The sequence below is a fragment of the Meleagris gallopavo genome, chromosome 3 (genome assembly GCF_000146605.3).
Source record: "Meleagris gallopavo isolate NT-WF06-2002-E0010 breed Aviagen turkey brand Nicholas breeding stock chromosome 3, Turkey_5.1, whole genome shotgun sequence".
Classification (NCBI taxonomy): Eukaryota; Metazoa; Chordata; class Aves; order Galliformes; family Phasianidae; genus Meleagris; species Meleagris gallopavo.
This window is the reverse complement of record NC_015013.2, coordinates 55,737,803-55,760,666: the sequence shown is the minus strand read 5'-3', so window position 1 is coordinate 55,760,666 and position 22,864 is coordinate 55,737,803. Positions and strand designations below refer to the sequence as shown.

General features: G+C 36.1%; 1 protein-coding gene across 1 annotated transcript in view; it reads right to left on the bottom strand.

Moving 5' to 3' along the window:
- LOC104910342 (lipoxygenase homology domain-containing protein 1-like) overlaps positions 1-22,864 on the bottom strand; it is a 193,812-nt gene that overhangs the window by 94,684 nt on the left and 76,264 nt on the right. Inside the window, 3 exon segments of the mRNA XM_010708935.3 lie at positions 2,346-2,424; positions 3,048-3,202; positions 13,167-13,392. Coding sequence (XP_010707237.2) covers positions 2,346-2,424; positions 3,048-3,202; positions 13,167-13,392 — 460 coding nt within the window.

Sequence of the window (22,864 nt, the reverse complement as noted above, 5' to 3'; positions counted from 1 at the left end):
TGTATATATATATATATATATATATATATATATATATATATATATGTATTTACAGATTGCCATTCTGATCAGTTGGAGAAGGGAATGGGCTGAGGCCATTGGTCCTGTTTATGCCCGTGTGAGTTCTGAGTCTCTGTCTGCACTACTATGGCTGGACATCGGAATATGAACTGAGTTTTGCTAATAACAGGACAGTGGTAACAACATCCAAGTTCATGTTGTTCTTTTAGACCACTTCCAATAACTATCCTAGTGACTGATACAGTTCTCCTTGAAAGCTGTTTTCAAATACCCTGTTTTCACAGTGTCTACACTGCTCAAAACTTACCATTTGTTTTACAAGGTATAGCCTGAGTTATACCATTGTTAGCATATTGAAGCTGAACAACATTGAAGAACACTGCACTGTGGTAGGGTCCAAATACTCTGACACTGCGAAAGCTATGTTCCCAAAGGCACATAAACCAGATGATTACAAGAACATTTGCCAGCCATGAGAAGAAACCTACAAAAAAATAGACTATGACCCTGATCCTAAACCTTACAGAGGTCTCTCTCTCTCCTATCCTAATGAAAGCATATCTTTCATGATCCTTCCAGGACAGTTCCCAAATTCAGATTAAAGACCTTCTGCCCTATAATTCAAACAGGTGATATGATTAGAAGAGTGGATAGCCCCATCTCTAATGGAATACTCATTCCTCCTTCTCACCTACAAATGACTGTTTCTGTAGATGGCCTCTCTCCTGAATTACTAGAGTATAGTAGCTCTCATCCTTTGCCTTACCCCACTTCCACTCACCTAAGGCTTATTTCAGATTAGTATGGGACGGAGTTCAAAAGAAACTTGTGAAATCTGTCTGTACTGAGTACAATCAACAATTTTGATTACCTGGGCATAAATGTTATCAAACAGGGAATTCAATCCATGCTTCTGCTTAGATTATTCTTCAATTAGAGAGATTTTGAAATCCGTCTGAAATCTAGATTTGTAATATGATCCTGTGATATAGCAGTGATGCCTATTATGGGAGAAGTGAGGGAAGAGATGGAGAATATACTATGTGTACTGGGGAACAGAGTGAAGGTAGACTCTGTCACACTGCCTTTTCAGTTATGTACTAGCATTCTAGGATATGGAACTCTCAGGTACAATCATCTGTATTGCTGAAGACAGTAAACTCTAGAGAATTACAAAGATTAAGAATTAGATTTACATCCTGCACCAACGCCAAACAGTAAGGCTACTTCTATAATAGTCACAAGTCTGCTCAGTGCCTTGGACAGCAAAGTCATCACATTGGGCATTGCCTGAGGTCATTTCAGAAAAGAGGGAAGGCCTTTTCCTGATCTAGTATCAAACATAGCCTTGAGCAGCTTTAAAAACATTTCTGTATTTTTAAAAAAGGGTGAAATGATTTTAAGGGGGAATTTAAGGATTTTAAACTAAGACGGGAGATTTAGGTTAGCTATTAGGAGGAAGTTTTTCACACAGAAGGTGGTGACACATTGGAACAGGTTGCCCAAGGATGTTGTGGATGCGCCATCCCTGGAGGCATTCAAGGCCAGGCTCGATGTGGCTCTGGGTAGCCTGGTCTGGTGTTTGGCAAGCCTGCACATAGCAGGGGGGTTGAAAATATATGATCTTAGAGGTCCTTTTCAACCCAGGTCATTCTTTGATTCTATAAAAAGAATCTCTTTGTAGCTACTAATCTGCAAACATTTTTGCAGTATTTACATCTCCAATACTTTTAAATACCAGTCTTCTCTTCAATGACATCATTCCAGAGAGGTGCAACTCAAGGACCTATATCAAAAATTCTTCTCTATGCAAAATTGTTTTTTCTGAAAACACTACAAGATGAATGCAATGCCACATAATGGAGTAGGTCCACAATGACTTACGCAGATTAAATTAATAACATCTTCTCCCACTGCCCAAAGTAGCAAAGAAATAGGGCTATTGCTATTCAAAATTTGATTGGTAGTGAAGCAGATGTTGAACATCTTTATTTCTATTCCATTTGGTCTTTACTCTGTCTAATGAAAGATTATTTCACTTTTGTAAGCAACATTTTCATGAATTTTTAATATGCAAATGAATGGTGTTCTGTTATAAATAAACTTGAAAATGGAGTGGATTATTTGACATTATATCTGTTTCCTCTTTACTGACTATTGCCACTGTTTTTCACCATCCCATCACTGTGATTGCTCTGCAGGAAGACTTTTTATCACTGTAAGACCTTCTGTCCCAATCTGAATGAAGGATGCAATATAAATAACATGCATTACGTTTAAAAAGGACTTGAAAAGAGATTGGTCTCTAGGAAGTTAAATCCTACCTGGACCAGTTCCATCATGGCTAATCAGAACTTTCTCCAAGTTTCCAAGTGAGACAGCTTTTATGAAGAAAATATCCATCTGTGGAAACATACAAGGAAAATAACAAAGGTCATAACCACAGCTATCATTTTAAGAGTATAGTTTGTTTTTTTTTCCTTTTGCAAAATAAATATGGGTTTCTTATATTGGTCTAGGCCAGACAGGACAAATGTAAGAAAATTTTCCAAGGTAAAGAGCACCTTAAAAAATATTCCACAGGATAGCACTCAATTCCTTTGGCATGACACAGTGATTAAATGCAAAGAATGTTTTGGTTATCTTTACAGCTCTTTCTGCCTCACCAAGACTGGAAAAACTCTCAGGAATAAAGATTTAGGGGTTGATTCTAAAATTCATAATGATGTGTTCAGGAGAACAAAAATGGTATTATTACTATTTTATGTGTATGTCTAATATAAATAATCAGCACTACATAAATTCTACTATTCAGTGCTTCCAGAAAAGAATTATTCCAAAATCAACAGATAAATATTATTCACATTATGTAATTCTGTATGTAGCTTGGAATAAAGAAAATCTATGAGAAAGCAGCAAGCTACTTATAATAAAATAAGTAAAAGTATGTTTACATATGTTGAAGAAACAGTTTGCAAGCCAAAATTTACTCTTATTGATCAGAACTAGCACTGATTTTACTTCACCTGTCCGTGTTGAAACTTTACATTATTGTTCTTAGATCTATGGAGCTTCCTTTTGCCAGCATCTCCTCTTGTCCCGATAAGATTGATATAAACATTAAAATCTGTTTCAGCACCAAGTTTAGCACCTGTGTGTACACGGATCTCATACACAAGCACTAGAAGAAGAAAAAGCTTGAAATTATCCTTATAGTTCATATAAGATTCCAAATCTTTCTCATCAAAATTTGGCCAGAAGACCACAAGTTTGTAAATAGTAACAGCTATCCATATGTCTGTCCTCTGTAGATTCAAGCCTCATAATTCTCAACGCACAAAAAACTGAAAATACTAAACTTTGCATTTATGCTGAGTATAGCAATCCATCCCCTCAAAGCAGTCTATCTAGTAAAAGTTCCCTTGTGCTCCATTTCCTTTTCTCGTTCTATGTTTAGTATTCATGATTTCAGGATATAATTTGCAAAATCATTCTTGACAGGTTATCTGGAGACCTGTTCCTCAGGCATTGTCTGAGACAATGGTTATATTTCACTGGTACCAAGACACTGCCAACCTCCAGATTTGTGCAAAACAGAATTTTGTGATGCGTAACCTTAATATGATTTTATAACAAGAATAGTAATATCATGAATCTCAGTAATTTTAGATTTTCACCTCACACACAATGGTGAGCAAGAACATGAATGGATTTCCTCATCTATAAAAGGTGGACACCCAACCTGCTTTTGAATGTTTCATCATTTAACACTAGTGGATGCTAACTCTTTTAAAGAAAGCTTTGAATTAAAAGATATTTACAACTTTTTAATTTCTCTTGTTCTAGTCTAGAAAAAAGTCTTACAGATAAAAAAATACACATCTTCAAGGAATTAAGGAATATAATTCAGAGTTACCATATTAACATATTTTTCACCACAATAATATAACTGTTTACCAAATAAGCATACTTACATTAAAAATAACTATTTGTAATAATTAAATACTATTATATTTCATGCATTTTTTTCTCATTCTGACTTACAAAAAAGTTACAATTTACATTTTAATGGCAATTTTTCCATGCAATGTGTCTGTTCTATTCACAGCTGGTCACTTTTGCTTCTATCTAGTAGATCATAGAGGAGATTATTGTTTCAATAACGAAAAATTTTATAGCACTTTTGAAATAAAGAAAGGTAGTGACAGTCCTAACAACACTACCTTTAAAATGAAACTAGGTTGAAAACAGAAAAAGCTTGATATTGGAAAAAAATCCTACAAATATTTAAGTTGTATTGACTTAATTATTACTCTTACTATATTGACTTATTATTACTCTTACACTACCAAATAGTAGAATCATGCATTTCTATAAATTTTTCATTCACTGAACCCCAAGGCAACTTATAAGACTTAAACATCATACCACTGAACGAGTAATTTCTGATTCCCAGCAGAGTATTTAAAGAGGTAGTAAAATAATATGGCAAGCACTTAAGGGCAGAAAATATCCCCACACGTATTCAAAAGTAGGTAGGAAATGTTGATGATAGATAGTTTGCTTAAGAAATCAGAAAACTTTTAATTCATATGAAATAATCCTGAACCAGAAAGGACACTGTCTCCAACTCAATACCACCATTACAACTCTGACTCAAAATTGCAGTAAAGTGTCCTGATCAATTTTATTATTTTCTACCTTCCAACCATTGACTGTAGCTCTCACATCCCTGCATTACTATATCACCAGATAGCCTGAGATATGAATAATCTCCACAATACACGTTTTCAAAAAACAGTCTTAAGGTTTCTTACGGAACAAATGGTGTTAAAAAAAATAGGGAGGTGTGGCTAGCAAGTAACAAAAGAAATTGATCTATTAATTTGCATAGTTAAGTTATATATTCAAATGTCACTTTATATTTGAATAACAGTTTTTGACTCATAAAACTACAGAATAACTCAATTTTGAAGGGGCTCACAAGAATCATTGAATTCAACTCCTGGCTCCACACAGAATCACATAAAATTCAAGCCCTATATGTGAAACTATTGCCCAAACACTCCTGGACCTCCAGCAGCTCGGGGCTGTGCCGACTGCCTGGGTAGCCTGCTCCATCCCACCACCCTCTGGTGCAGACCCTTTCCCTAACCCCCAGCTGTCCCTCTCCTCACACAGCTCCATGCCATTCCTTCAGGCCCCGTTGCTATCACACAGAGAAGAGCACAGCGCTGCCCTCCGCTCCCTGTGAGGAGCTGCAGTCGCCATCAGGCCTCCCCTCGGCTCCTCTGCTCTGGGCTGAGCAAACCCAGGGACCTCAGAGACCTCAGACGCTTCTCATACACCTCAACCTCAAGACTCTTCCTCATGTTCACAGCCCTCCTCTGGTGACTCTTAAATAGCTTTATGTCTTTCTTATGTCGAGGTGCCCGAAACTACACACAGTGCTCAAGGTGATGCCAAGTCCTCATAACACTTTATCATTACTTTTGCTATATTCATACTGCATATAGTTTAATAACAGGACGATTAAGACATTATTCAAAGGACAGAGGACAATGAGTGACAATATGCAATGAAAGGAAACCTTCTAGAAAGCAAAGAGTCACACTGATCATGAATGGGACAAAGTCTTTTCAGGGAGTGGGAAAGGTGAGAGATCAATCACATTTCCAAAAAAACCCCTGAAGATTATATTCATTATTGCCATCCATTTTACTAACAGAGCTAGACTACCTGCAGAGGAAGGCACTGTGGATCAATTGAAGTCTCCTTCATGCTTTTACCTTCTTACATTGTCATTCTGAAAAAGGAAAGTATCAGTGGGAGCCAAGTAAAAGGGTTTAGCTAAGGAAAGACTGACTATGCTATGACTGTTTATACACAAAAATTGGTTTCTGTATTATTTATACCTACAGACAATTCCCATGATCAAAACCGTAAAATTTCCATAATGGTAACTACTACTTTAAAGCATAGTCAAGGCTATTTCAAGAAACCCCTTAACAATAAATGATTACTAGAAGAGAATACAAATGATTTTTTTCCTTTCTGGAGGGACGTCAAACCAAATGGATTAAGTACAGGAAATATCAGAACAGAAGAGACAATTGGAACACAACACAAAGATACTAGAAGCTAAATAAATGACAGATCCTTTTGTAGCTCTGCACTTCTCTTTGGTAACAAGAGAAATGATAATGATCTAATCAAGTACATTCTATTGCCACAAGCCTAAATAATTCAGTCTGAAGTAGAAAACATGTACATGTTGAAATGTAAAGAACAGAAAAATATTTTCCATTTTTCTTATGGATCTATACATCTCTCACCATATGGAGAATGTTAGATTTGACATTTATTTAGGCTACACAATCTGTATTATTTAGAAAGAACCTTCTTAGCAAAAAGACCAGATTATACTTCGATTTCTTATATAAATTAACAATACTCTATGAATTAGTCTGCTGTATTAGGATAATAAATGTAATTCTCCTTTACCTTAGCTTTTTTGTATGTTCTAACACATTTTATACAAAACTCGCAGTTAAAATAATAATAATAATAATAAAAGGTAAGGAAAATATTCTCCAAAAATGTCCTGTACATTCCACTACAGAAAAGTGTTTGGACATAAAATAAGCTTTCACTAAATAGATCGCATAGGTTAGATATTTTCTCTGCAAATGGCAATCTAGGTTACAGAGCAACTCAACCAGATGCAATTTTTTCTAACTGTCAAGTAGTTCCTCTGCATTGCAGAATAGCTACAAAAGATGTTAGTTTTAATGGCTACTGAGCTAGGGATTGCTTAAATATAATGACAATATATGCCACTATATAACAGATAAGGCAAGGCATACCAGCAGTTTGACGAACACTTGAGACAGATACAACCAAGATTGGAGAACAAACCTATCAGCTGAATACGCTGCTGAGATATCAAGACTCACCATACGTGAAATTTGCTTGTTTGTAGTTTTCTGTTCATTATTTGTTGTGTGTGTATGGTAAAACAAGATCTTAGAAAGTATGTTCAGCCTCTGTGTCTGGTTTCATTTCCTTTGAGAAACTGATCTACTCTGAGGCCTTCACTGTTGCAACAGCTGAAATAGAGACATGCTTCACAGCAGTAAGAAAAAGCAATCACACAACTTTGAGAATTACAGCTCTATGGCCCGATCCCCTTCTCTGCAGCAGCATTTTCGTTATACGATATACTACTGATTTAATGAAACTACATCAACAGAAAACTGAGATGGCAAAAAAAATAGAGATAGAAAAAAGGATATAAAAATAGGCAAAAAAGAAAAAAAGAAATAAAAAGTTAAAAAATATAAAGACAACTATTGAACAGAAGTCATGAAATACTACTTCAGCATTCAAAGGGACCTGTTAGACTCACACTTAGGCAGCTCTATCTAATGCGGGGCACATCAGAGTGATAGAACAAACATCCTGAAAAATGCAATAAGTTTGATAAAGGATATAAGAGGATTAATTAACACAGAATGGCTGGAATAAATCTCAGGTAGCACTCACTAGAAAATGAAGTGACCTTCTGGAAAGTAAGAGATTGAGATTTACAAGTTCCTAAAATGGTTGATTAAGATAAGCTTAATAATCAGACAACTCTGAGACATGGATGCATGGATGAAAAAGTTGAAAGAAGGGAGAGATGGTGTCGGTCCTTTGTACAACCATTTTGAAATGGTTGAAAGAAGGGAGATTTGGTGTCGGTCCTTTGTACAACCATTTTGAAGCTCACCACCTCCGTTTTCAGACAACCAAATCAGTATAACAACTATGCTTAAAAATGGTACAGGTGCTTAATACCAAAAGGAGTATAAAAGTTACTGTGCAGTCAGTGTATAAATTTCAAATCCATATTCTCTTAGTCTGTAAAAACACACTACTGTTACTGTTTATTATCTTGAGACTTCTAGTGCTTCGTTATGTCTCAATTCCAGCTTCTGGCTTCTATCAATAATGTTTTCATGAATATGAACCAACTGGAGAAAAGTGAGAAAGAAAGGAAGTTCTGTTTCTGCAGTCATGAAGTAAATATGAACTAAGGGCATATGAGGGCAACAAAATACAAATTAAAGAACCCTTTTTTTTCAGATTTCTAATTCTAGGCACCTGAATCAGGGTTTCCAGTGCAGAAGATAAGGTATATTTCTGATCATTCACCAATGGCAAGAGTTAGTTTGACCCCCACCCTGTAAGCACAGAATATATCTCTCATTTCCTTCTGAAGAAGTGATGTGCAGAATTCAGTCACAAGCCGCAAAATTTGTTCTGCATTAAAGACTAAATAAATATTTTGGTATGTTTTGAGAAGAGAAAATAATAATCATAATAGGGTTGAAGAAGAATTTATCAGTGAGAATAACAGAAAAGCTTTCATGGCAGAAATATTTGTCTTTTCATGATAACTTAGTACATGTTACTGACCTACTGCTAGTTCTTTCCACAATAATTTTAATAAAGGAGTCATTAATTTAGAATTCCATTTAAGAGTAGAGGAATTCCAGATATATAGAAATATCACATTATTCATACATTAAATAGGTTTCCTCCATATTGCAGCTGAGCCTAATGACACTGGTGTGCATACTAGTTTGAGTCAAGAAACTGAATTCCCTGATAAGGCCACTGGTTTCTTAGCTCACTGAGTTTTTAACACGTACTGCTTCACTGCACGAATCCACTCCTGTCAGTCTGCCAGTACAAACAGACAAACTGGCCAAAGAACACAAAACGCAGAGAGACAGTAATTGCTATACAACGTTAAAATTGTCAGACTGTTGCTATCCAGTCCTCATCTAAGAATGGTGATCCAGTATATCAGGACAATGCAACAGGGTAATGCTCCAGGCTCTTTGCTTCTTGCTTTAATGAAATTATCATTTTACTTTGATTCATTAAACAGAAAGACTGAAGCTCTGTCATAGAATTTTATCATTTAGTACTCGCCACTTGATCTACAGAAATAATATTTGGCATTTTGCCATGACAGGAGGGTAAAATGTGGATTGGCACAGCATTAAGTTTAAAATGGTACAAATTCTTAATGGCTGATAGCGTTTGAGAGGTACTGTCTTCCCCAGAAGTGAAGCATAGACTTTTTGAGGAGTTGTAAATACAAAAACCCTATCACCTGAAGACATTTCAATTACAATTACAGAATCAGAGTTTCTAATATCTGCTTTCATTTACTCCTGGTATTTAGAGCAATATTGTAAAAACCACATATGGAAAATTTTGAGTTTTGATAGCTGTAATTATTCTAAGGATCTAGCACTGGAAATTCAAGCTAGGTTCTTGCATGTGAATAAGGTCTGTCCATGTTCAGCCTCAGTACTTAGGTATATAAACATAAGATATATGTAGGGAAAGGGAAAGCTTTTCAGAAGCTGCTCATGGCAATGCAGGAGAAATGCAAATTGAAATTTTTTGTTTGAACGTAAATTATTCTCAAGTTTTGGGGATGAGAAAATATGCCAGCGATGTTTTCCTTTTGCTGGTTTTTGAGCAGGAGGAAGAAGGAGAAAAGGTGTTTGGAGTCTCTGGCCTCACTCCCAGCCACCGTCCTAGGCTTTTGCACAACAGTTACAGCACATCCCTAGAGTAGGTTAACACAGGTGGGATAATGTCTGCAGTGAGCTGTCAGCTGTAATACTGAAGTGCCAGAGCCTCAAATAATAGTCGCAGACATAGATTCTCAAACTACCCAAGTAGACCAATGATCAGATCTTTCTAGTCGGTTATTTTGCTTCCACCGCTGTATAAGATCAGCTGATTCAGAGGAAGGAAGAAAAAGAAAGAAGAAGAAAACTAGCAAGCTGTGTGATGCAGATAAAAGAACTTAACAGAAGAAGATTTCTGAACTATTGTCAGGATTTTACAGCCCCAGCAATTTTCATCTTGAGGAGCACAGAGAAGATAATATTCTTCAGAGCATTTCAACTTCAAAAAAAGCACATTTACAAATCAGTTTTACAATAGGAAAGAGAAGCTTAGGTATTTACTAAGTAGTTTACTATTAGCTATTTACTAAGCAGTCAATGCCCCCTGAGTGATTAAACACGGATACAAATTTTGTAGAGATAATGCTCAAGTCATTACTATTTGCTTCAGTCATCTTTTGCACTATGTCAGGCAGTCAGCACATCCTAACCTCTTTCTGTATTTGCGTGCATATTTTCCTAAGTGGAAAATAAGTCTAAATCTTCTAAGCTGGAATTTTTCCTGCCTCACCTCAATACTTGTTTTCTCTTTCAAATCAGTACAGTATTCCTTCATCTATGCAAAGATTCCCATTTGAAGTTTATAGTCACACAAACAGTAAGAAAACTCAAAATGTCTTGTATCATGCGTCCCCTAACATCAAAAGTTCAGCCCTATCTGAAGACAACCAATTCTCCATGTTAGGTTGGGTGTAAAGGCCATCTGCACACACACAGGAGTGCAGGCAGTTGGATCCCAAATAGCATCCTACTCTGACTTCTCCCAGGCCTATCACAAAAGCCATCAGCCCATCTGCACAAGCACGGGGGCACAAGTGCAGGTGAGAACTCATATTAAGGACTCAGACCAATTGACACCCTGTCTGATCCCCTCTCAGGGCTGTCCCAGGACAGCCTCAGCCCCAGTGTCCAGGTGTGAAACCCATGATGATGAATCAATGCCAGAGCATCTTTCTGGGAGAGAAAGATGAGACTGCTGGGTGTGGGGCAAAATACGGGTTGCAGGGATTTCCCTAACACTCTTATGTTGCCATGATGCTATAAAGCTAAACCAAAAGCATCCAATATAAACCTTTCAATTTATTTTCATAGAGTGACACTTAAGCTGTTTACAAAGTTCTGAACACGATGACCAAATTCCAATGCCCATAACTTGGAAAACTGTTGAACAGTTTTTGCTTAGTTTGGTAAACCAAAAACCAATGTCTGGAACTGCTAGAAAAAGTGAAACTAGGTGGAGAAATAACCAAAAGAATTATGATGGAGTAGACTTCCAAGGATCACCTAGTTCAAGAGCATGCTCCAGTCAGTTAAATAAAAGGTCTCAGAATCAGGAAGTAAATCAGAAGTTGAAGGAAATAAGCTAGGGGAAAAAAAAGGAAAAAAAAAGACACAAAAACAATGAATCAAAAATCAGCTCCATAGTTTTAGGACTTCGTAAGGTAGGTAGTAGAGTTTGGTTGGTTGAAGTAGGCAAAAAAAAAAAAGAATGGATAAGGGAAAAATTACACTTTCTTCTAAGGAATAAACTGAGCAATAACAAGTTAAAGAACAGTAAATTTAGAAAAAAAAAAAAGCTGAGCTAAATTTATATTTATTCACTTTATTTAAAATTTTTAGCACAAGATTTTCATAGTTAAGTAAATGTATTACTACTAGAAGATATTAAATTGATTTGAAAGTACGGGACATAAATTACTAAATCATATCAGATTATCATTAAGCAATAAGTAGTACATCATTTGTTCTGCTGGAGAAAATGACTTGATGTGGTTTGCTCAGTACTTGTAGGCAATTAGCTTTCAAATGGGAAATACAGATGGATAGTATTTCATTTGCTTGTTCTCTAGAAACTAAATAGGAAATCCTTGGGAGGCCTTGCTGAGTTTAATTTGATATTCAATTTAAATGTGCCTGAAATCAATAAGTAATTTGTAAACCTTACAATTTCAGGAAATTTCTAAATCCTTTCTAATATATCTTTGCATACAATCTTGAGACAAATATTTTAATGAAGTTAACGTTTTTGCTAAAGCAATGAAAGAAGCAGTAATTGAATGATTAGAAAGACTAAATAAATTTGCTGTTTTAAAAATATTCCTAGATTTTGACAGCAGTGACCTGACTTTTCACCTTTCATCATGTTGAACTAATGGTTTATATAACGTGACTTTTCCATTATTTTTCTGCTGGAACTACATAGACTTTTATGTCACTGCCACAACTGCATATATTGTGGTATACACACCATAGGGCCCTGCTCATCCTGATCACTCTTGGTTCCAGAAATTTCCTATTAAAGTCACTAAATATTCTGTAGAATAGTTAAAAAAGAAGAGCAGAAAGGAAAGGTGAGCTGGTACATGTGTATCTCAGTATCTTCTGGCATCTTTAACAAAGATCAATAGCCTTCATTAACCTCAAAACCCATGAAAACATTCAAACGTCACCAGCCTTTACTGCTTAACCAGAGAATTATGTTCTCTTAAGATTTTCCACTTGTTAAATATTTTCAACTGAAATTATTTTACCTCATGAACTACATGATGATCCATTTTTATGCTGAGCCACTGAATCCTTGCAGTGGTCACTACTTAATTTCAAAAACAGTTTGCCTAAATGATAGCACCTAACTCTGCACGGCTTATCACTGATGGACAGTATTTTCTACCAGCTGCATCATTATCATTCTGTTAATTTCAAAAGCATTCCATAAAAAAAAAAACATTGTGCTGCATGATTACACTAGCTCCTTATTTCCTTATTCTTCTGTAAAATCCTAGGACTATTTGAATAATAACTTTATATGATGGGCTATCTACTGCTTCGCTTGAAGAGAGCGAAGTGCAATGAAGCTGTGGATAAACTTTCAGGTACAGAAGTGCCACTCTGTAGTCAACCATTTCTATGTTAGTGGCTGAGACTTGAGTTTGATTTGAAAACGTACATATGATGATTCAGATCACTTATTCCTGGTAAAGAATATATTTTGCAACACAAGAAAGGATAATATCGAGCTTACTAAATGGACCATGATGCTAGATTACGTTACAAACCTTGGTACACCTTAATTTCCTGCCATATGTAAATAGGCTAGTTACTCTAAAGAGAAGCACTTGTCAGTGATTTAGGAGCACTTCAACACACCAAGAATGTTAAGAGCAGTAAGATACCCTGGCCATAGCTATATTCTAATGGTGAGAAGGGAGGGAGTGGGGCAGGGTGATCGCTTTCCACTTCTTTCAAACTAGAAAGCATCTTGTAGTAGAAAGGTTTGTTTCACGATTATGTTAACTTTTCAACAACTTTTCCTGGAAGAAATATGAAAAGCTGTCATGTACTCACAGAATGAGGCTAGTGAACATGTAATCTAACATAGTGAGCACGTACATGGCAAAATTTCCTTTGTAGAGTTTCTTATTGCCACTTCTCTCCACGTATCACCTTCACCCTTGTCTTCTGCAAGCCAGCACTCTATGGGCAGACAAATCTCTTCTTGAGAAAGAGGCGACAGTCTTTCAAGTCTGACTTCTTCCACATACCAGCTGGGATCATTACCAGTGTTGTCATGGCCAATGCGGATTTTATATAGCTGCCCAAGATCCCCGAGATTAATCTGTAACAAGGAAAAAAAAATCACAAATTTGAATAAAAAAATTAATCCTGTTATCTTTTAACAATCCTTCTTAGACTGGGATGCAAACTAAGTATGCAACTAACACATAACTAAAGTTCTGTTCTTCAGAAAATGATGCTTTAATACACAATGAATGTGAGAGCAATCAAGCAAAAGCATATGAAGTAGTCTAAGAGTAATTTAATTGACTTGATTACTGTATTATTTGAAGTGACAAAAGGGCTCAAAACAATTCAGTTCCTTTTAAGATCTCTTGACAGAATCCTTTTAGTAGCGTGGTAATGAAAACTTCTAATTCTATACAAATATTTTAATAAACAGAAGTACTTTCAGTAAATGCTGCATGCAATTATATATTTTACAGTCCACAGAATTACTGTGAGCAGAGCTCCATTAACTATTCCTATCACTTATCAGTCTGCTGTGGCACACTTTGCCTCCTACGTTTATGTGTATTGATGTCAGGGTTAACTGTTTCTGTAAGTGCTGATGCCAGAGTGCAGCAAATTTGAACAATAAAACATGGCTATGTCACATAGAATACTGCAGCCCTGAAATAAGAACTACTTCCTTTTGGTCTGCAGAAGTTTTTTTGAGCAGTGATGATGGCAGGAACCTAAGCACAAAAGTAAGGTTAACTTCTCTCATTCCATTGATGTTTTCAAAAGCTCATGGAAAGGGGAAAATAATCACAGAAGGGGAAAATAAAAATAATAAAAAAAAAAATTCAAAATATTATTTACCTATTTACTACTGTTTGACATTAAAAACATTGGGGAAGAGTGTTGAGAAAGGAAGGGCACAGACAGACAAACAGATAACACCAGCATTGCTCCAATAATCAGAATAATCAAAAATGATGAAGTAAGTTTTGTGTTTGAAAGTTCTCTGGCTCACTTCTGGAAGGCAATATTAATGTCTGACCGAGAATGAGAGCTTCCTCTTTGATGGTTTTTTGTAAAGCAACACTGAAGTGTTTTCTCTTTGGTTCATATGGTTTGGCCCTGTGGAGCTGGGGAACACTGGGACACTAGAGACATATTTCTTTCACTCTTGTTGAAAAGTTTTCCTGTGCAATGATACAGAGACATGTCACTCTGACATTTCTTGCCCCTAAGAATCATCACAAAAGAGAGTCTTGTATTCTTAGATGATCAACATTTCCTTGTTTCTCTGAAACAAACCTGGCACAATTCAGGCTTGTAAGATAATATCAAGACAACTGTGCTAATGGTATAAAATCAGAATAGAGTCACACTTATGAATAAAGTAGTAGGTTTTCCTATATTAAAACAGTATGTTAAAGTAGTGATAACTGAGCATATGATTTTAACTGTTGTAATGAAACCACACACATTAAAAACATGCTTCTAATACAGTAGTTCCAAGACCAGGTGAAAGCTCTCTGAAACTAATCATTTATGTAGCCAAGATGTAGGCTAATTTGCCACAATAACCCTCTCATATGGCCATAAAGCAGAGACCCTTGCAGAGGGGAAGTGACTACTAAGGTTACTTTGCAACAGTATATTAGAACTTTTCTGCTTTATTGAAAATTGAATGAAATGTAGTATTGGTAAAAACCAGAAGTGGTATTCCCATGATACTGAGACACTGACTGTTATTTGTTGTTTTATAGGGCAATTTAGTAAAAGAAAAATTGAAACCTCATGCTCACGATGAAATTTTGGCATAGCCCTTGCTGAAAGAGGAGTGTCAGAGGCATCTTTGCATAGGCTGTTCTTACAATTACTCTGAAAGGGCCTCTTTTGTCTTCTGAAGCATCTAATCACTCATTTAGCTATGAAACAAACTGAAACATTAGTGATGACAAAAATCTTGCATATATATATTTATTGGGCATTATGTGGGTCAGCTGAGAAGTGAAGCCATAAAGCCATATCTTCCTCAACTATATTAATTTTATTTAATCTATTATGCTAACAAACTTTTATTTTTTGGAGAGAAATCTAAGATGGGATGTGTAGATGTTTGACAAACCACTGATACAACAGGAGAGAAGAAAGCTCACCAAAATAAGCAATGTGTCAATTGACCAAAGGAAAAAAACTAATAATTTGAAATATAAAGAGAGGGAAAAGCAAAATAACATTCATCACCATGCAAGGACCTCCTGTTACTGGATAATTGACACAGTAATTCACCAAAACTGATAGAGTTTACAGAAAAACTGGTACAGAACAAAAAGCCCTTTTAACAGGTACAGTTATCTTGGTTGCTCCTGGTTGCAAACAGTTTGACTGCATTCACTAGCTTCCTGTTTAGCATCTCTAAATATTCCTGTGCTTGCATCTTTTCTGTAATTCCTATCCCTCTGTAGCATTCTTGCTCTGAAAGAGGACACAGTGTAACAATATTAATGAAGTTATGACTATGTGCTAAGTGCAAATTCGTCCAAAATGCCAAGCCAAATGTGTGTTTGCTTTTGACTACAGAAAGGAAAAGAATGAGGCATCCTTTTCTCTTAAATTCTCAAATTATAAGATTTTTGGAATTGTAACTTGTGGAGGACATAGAACATTTACAGATAAGGGAACATTTTTGTGAATGAAAGTTCTCTTCAAATTAATTTAAAATATAGTAAATTGTCAAACTGAAAATATGTTTAATAATACTTCTGTTTCTGACTGATTAAGGACAATCTCAGGCCAAAAGATATCATGCTAATTCTTGGATGGAAATTAAGGCAAGGATGTCAATAACAGTTTCAGCTTTAGTTGTAAATTTGAGGGTGGGAAAAAATTATCTTGGGGTAAGATCAGATATCACATTGCTATCTCACTCACACTGACTTACTTTCAAGTTACCTTTTACCACCTGGAACAGTATTATATGTATGTCAATTTTGTTCTTGCAGTGAACTGCAGACTGAAATACTCTTATACATGGTAGAGCTAAAGTTACTCTTCTTCCAAAACAAGTACCATATCATGAGGTTGTTTCTTTATTTCCAGTATTGACTAAATCATAAAATCAAAGAATGGCTTGGGTCAGAAGGAACACTAAAGAACATGTATGTCCAACCCTCTTCCATGGGCAGGGTTGCCACCAGTGGGTCAGACTATCCCATCCAACCTGGCTTTGAGCACCTTCAGGGATGGCATCTTTTACAGTTCACTTCTTGACTGACTGTGAAACCCCTCCTGCTGTATTAACTGATTTGTGCTAAATTCTGTGTTGAGCTCTAAAGGAAATGAACAGTTCAATCTCATAAATATCTTTCGTTCCATCACTTAATATCCATAATAATATCTTTGTGAATACAGTGATAGTAGTAATTCTATTCTACAACGACTAGAATTTGCTTCTAAATGAGCTAAGCAAACAGATTTTTTTAGTCTCTAGAATAAGTATGATATTTTGAGTGAAGTCAGTATGACCTATTTTCAAGTACTTGAGATGTTTATCTAAGTGAAATGTGAAGTGATATATTAACAAGAGACCGTTGAGTGGAAAGAAACTTCAGTTTAATGGCAGAAAGACTGTATGTAATGACTGTATTTCTCTTCTACACGGTAGTACAAAAGTCACTGTATTTCTGTTGTGCAGACTGTATTCTGCAAACTCTTTAAAATAAACTCAGGCTAGAATGAAAATGATTTGGATAAGTCAGCACTTTAGGAGCAGCAACACCAAAGTCCCAGTGTCTAACACAATTGCTAAAGGCTATGCTTGACAGACAATTAATAATTTCATGTAAGGCAATTCATTAACAGAATTTCTGAAAAGTCATGTGCAGCATCTGGATTCCTAAAATAAAGAGAAATCACTGACTTTTTTGTGTAACTCCTACAGCATCTGCATGTAATGGAGAAATCTTTGAAAGTAGGAAACATTTTTACTCTGCGAGGATGCAGCTGGTGTTTCCAAAAATATCATAACTGATCTACCAACAAAGTACCCATGCTCAATGCATGTTTTTTGAAATTTCTGGCTGTCTGAATTTAGCCTATTCATGAATCATGGTCAATGAACTTGTCAGTTATGCATTAACTCGAGAATCAGAATACATCACTGCTGCCCAAATAGAAATGTATGGTCTTAATTTAAAAAAAAAAAAAAATGTGTATAGACATCTAAGGAGTAGGACTAAATAATTACATTAAAGCTGTAAAAAAATCTTTTCTTTCTCAGTTTTGTTAGTTATGCTTGCTCCATGCATTTACAACATCAAGGTGTCAGTTCTTCAAAACAAGCACAAAATCCCCTCATTAGGAGAATGTAGCTACTTACATAGCTGAGGTTTCTCTGAGAGGATGGCACTTTTCCAGGTTAGCCCAAGTATGTTTTACTGGATGTGAAGCTTTCCAAAATGGGAATCAAAACATTGCCTATCAAAGGGTGTGAACTGAAATATAATCCAGTATTGTCTGTAAAAAAGCTCAAGCAAGGTCTCGCCACGTAAATAAAAGCTCTACTTAGCCTTCACTATGAAGGTTCATGCTAAAAGAACGATGATGTGGTTAGACAAGAGCACCTTATGCATGAAGAGCTGATGCAGCTGAAGAAAGAATAACAGCGGTAGGCACAAAACAGTGCTTCTAACAGTCTGAAGATGCATTGGGATTCATTTAATAAAAGCTACATACAGAGTAGTCACTTCAATCCAAAACCTCAGACTAGGACTGGATTTCTCATTTACTCTCCTTCTGACTGTTGATTCTGTAGCAACCTGGTAGACCATGAACTGACCTCAGCAATATGCGTGTCATTCCTTGATGGATTTACAGCAATATTTATCACTCAGATCTGAATATTACCTATAACAGATGGATGCAGTAACCATTCAACACCATAGGTTACTGTGAGCATGTCGGACTTAAACTTTCTGCATTCCATTCCTAGAGTAAAGGATTTTTTAATCCTATTCTAAAGAAGGCCAACAGACTCCTGTGCTGCAGAAGGAAGAGCATAGCTAGCAGGTGGTCCTTCCCATCTACTTATCCCTGATGACACAAATCTAAGTGCTCACAATTCTGGGCCTCACAGTACAACTGAAGAATCCAGTGAAAGGACATGAAGATGTCAAAGGGACTGAAGCATCTCTTCTATGAGGAAAGGCTGGGGCTGTTCTGCCTGGAGAAGAGAAGGCTCAGAGTGATCTCATCAATGTCTATAAATCATAGAATAGAATCCTTAAAGCTGGAAGGGACCTTTAAAGATCTCCTGGTCCAACTCCCCTACTACGAACAGGAACACCTACAGCTACATCAGGTTGCTAAGAGCCTGATCTACCCTGGCCTTGAAAGTCTCCAGGACCACATCCCTGGGCAATCCATTCCAGTGTCTAACCACCCTCACTGTAAAAGACTTTTTCCTTATATCCAACCTAAATCTACCCTCTTTTAGTTTGAAACCATTTCCCCTTGTCTTATTACTACAAGTTCTGCTAAAGAGTCTGTCCCCTTCTTTCTTTTAGCTCCCCGTTAGATACTTTAAATACCAGAAAGGAAGTTACAAAGAGGACAGAGCTAAGATCTTCTCAGTTATAACCAGGACAAGAGGCAATGGGCACAAGCTGAAATGACAATTTAAGTGTTGAAATACAATAAAATTTCACTTAAATACATAGTGAAAAAAATGTACAAGTGGTCAAATACTGGAACAGCACATCATACTGTAGTACCCTTTACTGCAGAATTAATGAGGAAGCAACATCATGTTAACTCACTTTCATCTTCTGAAAATGAGTTGAATTTTGTTTTTTTCCAATGTTGTCTGTGAGCCCTTTAAAATCCTTCTTTGTTGTTTTCTTGGAACCAGATAATTTTTGCTTTGTACACAGCATGTAGTTGATAGAGATACTTCTCCCTTTTATCTCAGTAAGGAACAAGGTTCATGTTATCATATAGATTTAGTAGAGAGACAAATAGTTCCAAGTGGAATTAAGGCCAATAATATGTCTTTTTTATGTGCCTTAAGCATATCTTACTGAAACCTGGATTTCTCCAAGTTTTATTCAGCTGTTTTGAGACCGAATGATGGCCAAGATGGCAAACGGGGACAGCTGGAAAAGAGCAGGATGCAAGCTATGCCTAAATTCTAGGCACCGGCAGCCCCATGGTTAAGAGACCAAATAGCCACATTAGTGCTTGCAGTCGCTTTTACTATCTTCTATTTGAGAACAATTCTCACTGAGCTCTTTGCAGTCTCTTTTATTTCAACAATGGGAAGAAAAGCATGAAAATGGATTTGCTTCAAACTATTTTATAATATTTGGTTTTCTCTGCACTGCTTCTTATTTTACTTTAGACATCTCCCTTCTGATTGATGAAACAATGAATATGGATCTAGGCTACAGGAATGAATGAACGACATGCATGGAACGTCAGATCCTTGCAACCTGTAAGGCTGATTCTAAAGGAAGGAATGTTGGCTATTACTGTACAGGCTACTTGAAACAAGTAATAATTTTTAATCAAAACTGGAGGAAACCAAAAGGAAAAACATGAAATAAACTTCTAAGTATAAAAACATCATGTGATGCTATGCAGTATAAAGTACACTTGAAAAGCACAATTCGTTATGAATAATACACATGTGACTGGTATTAATACTTGTAGCAACCTCAACACAGGAACACTGTATTTATTAAATTTAATGAGTAGGGTGTCTCTACAAATATTAGCACGAATCATGCTTTTCATCTATCTATATCATTCTCTGCCATTTTTTTCTCTAACAGAGTAAATAAACTATGTCAGTGTTGAAAAGATAGTTCATAAAAAAAATGAAGAAACTAACTAGTTTAACTGGCAATGAGGCAGCTTCATAGCCTACAGAAGCATACTCATGCAGTGCAATTCATTTCTGTGATGGATTTCAATGTCCAATCCTCCTGAAATATCATTCATGTCACAAACTTAAGGAGAATGGTTGTTCTGTGTTTAAAAGATAGCTACTGACTGTAAATTATAACAGAGTGAAAATTTTTAAGATTTCTTTGGAAAAATCCAGCTCTCTCAATAGCTTATTACAGTGTCATTTAAGACAAATTTGGCAATATGTTAGTAACAACAGGGCCACCACTGCTCTAAAGAGATAGCAAAGAGGATAACTAAATGGCTCAAATCAAAGCATGGGAAGATCCTTGTTAAGGAGGAGCAAAATCCTGCCACTCTCAGCAAAGCTAGCATACATTAGTTTGAAAGCAGAAGTACTAAACCAGCCATGTTTTTACTGACTTCGTTTTTTCTAGAAAAGCAGAACTTGTACCCAAAGGTAGGGAATTCTTCTCTATGAAAGTAATAAAAATTGAGACATTGCAATCTGACTTTTTGAAAGATAATGGGCTTACAAGCTACTGCTTAGTTCTCTTTGGGACAAAGAAGGGAATGTGTGGCATAACCACACATTAAACTTAAAGCATGGAAAAAGTATTTCTTTATCAAACTGTGTGTATAGTCATAAAAGATAATTCACCATGCCTCAAAGAATGATGACGCAGAATGCACAGCTCTGGAAAATGTAATTTACAGTATAATTAAAGCTTCAGTGACCAAAGCAACTTAACATACTGCCAAAATCAGTATTTTTGAAATACTGAGAAACGCACTGGAAACACAGTTCTGATGGATGCTGCAACTTATAGTAGATTGATGTCCCTCTGTTGGAGGAGAAATGATTCTCAACAGAAAAATTATTCCCTAAAAATTATGCCTCAAAAGTAACAGAAGCAGAAAACCTTAGCTTAGAAGTAGATTCTTTCAACATGCAGGAACAGTTATTGAGCAAAAGGGAAAACCCATCAAATTTAAATTCCTTTTCTTTCCCCACTCCATAATCATCTGTGACTTTCCCATCTGTTTGGAAATCCCTAAGCCACGAGAACAAATATAGGGCAGTTTACATGGAACTATCTTGAAAGAACCTAGAATCTAGGTCTCCAATTGGAAACAAGAACTCTCCCCATTTAAATTACCTTCAGCAAAGGTCATATGCTACAATCATACAGGAGTCTCTACAGGCAATAGTGTTATATATAAATATATGTTACACTGAAGGTGAAGCAGTTTTTAAGATAACTTAAACAACAATCAGAGGTAAACGAACCTAATCAAGTTACATTTTATTTATACAGTAATGCAAGCAACATGAAAATCAGGTTCTAGATGAGTAACACAATCTCAGGAGTATATAGAGGAATACACTTGGATTTACTCAAATTTTAACAATTCTTTTCTCATGATTTTTTAGATTGCTGAATATTCATGACTTACTTCTAGGAAACCCAATTACTATGCAATTAACTGTTTTTTCTATGCAACTCCTATTATTTATTATTTGTTAAGATTATTCCAGTGAAGTTTTGTCTGCTATCTAGAGCTGCATTCAGAGCAGCAAATCATCAGTGGAGCATGGAGCATCAAGCAGAAATATTTTTTTCTATCCTCTCTGCTCAGCCTTTCGCAGAGGGAGGAGTTATGGTGAAAACAGAAACAGGAGAGACATCATCTCCACAAATACTGTGACACAAATACTGTGTATCTTATGTATGAAGCTCATTTCTAAAGTGAATGTGAAGTGTATAGGATCATCTCCTCACTAGGGCTAAAAATATATCTGCTCCAGTGGGTGCATTGAGCGTAATGTCAGAAAGGCAGGCACTTGCTTCACAGTGCCAGAAATCCCTACACTGAGAAATAACTGTGCTGTAGACACAGGATCCAGGAGAAGGAGAGTTCGAGCAGCTGTTGTGCCTCTTCCTGGCATTAGATGTCATGCGCTTGGTTTCTCCCCACTCACTGCTAACTGTCTCCCTAATCTTCTGCAGAATGCTAATGAAAGACAGATAGTTTCTCAAATGTATTTGGCATGTGCTTCATCATACCATATACTTCCAAGAAGTCATATATGGGAAGATAGATTTCATAAAAAAAGCCTCTGACCACAGAGAGTGGCATTGCTGTCAAATGAATATCCACAGAAATATTTCTCAGAAGGGCAGATGTACACTGATTACACTTCCCTGTTTTGATATCAGATATTCTTAACCCATCGTTACCTGGAAATTTTAACCAAGCCATTAACAACTTAAATAAATGTAAGGGAAAGGCCATCTTTAACTTCCCTCTGCCAGAACTTACATGTTTACACTTCAAACTCACAAACAAAAATAAAAAAGATCTGAAAAAATTCTTGTCACATCTGTCAATGAATCTCCGTCTGTTTATTATGCATACATTATTTCAATCTAAATAACATGTTAAAGATTTAACAAGTGCAGGAGGCAGGATCGTAAGGAAATACTGGAACTGGAGGAACTATTAGGAAATTAGAAAATCCCTAGGAAATTTCACATTTCTGAAGCATCTCTCAGAGTTGCAACCCTTTAATTTTTCTTTCAGAAGTAGGACATCTGTAGTCTAAATCTCCTGAGTTAGCCAATCAATTATGACTTGATTCTAATGTCTATCAATCCTCTCCTTCC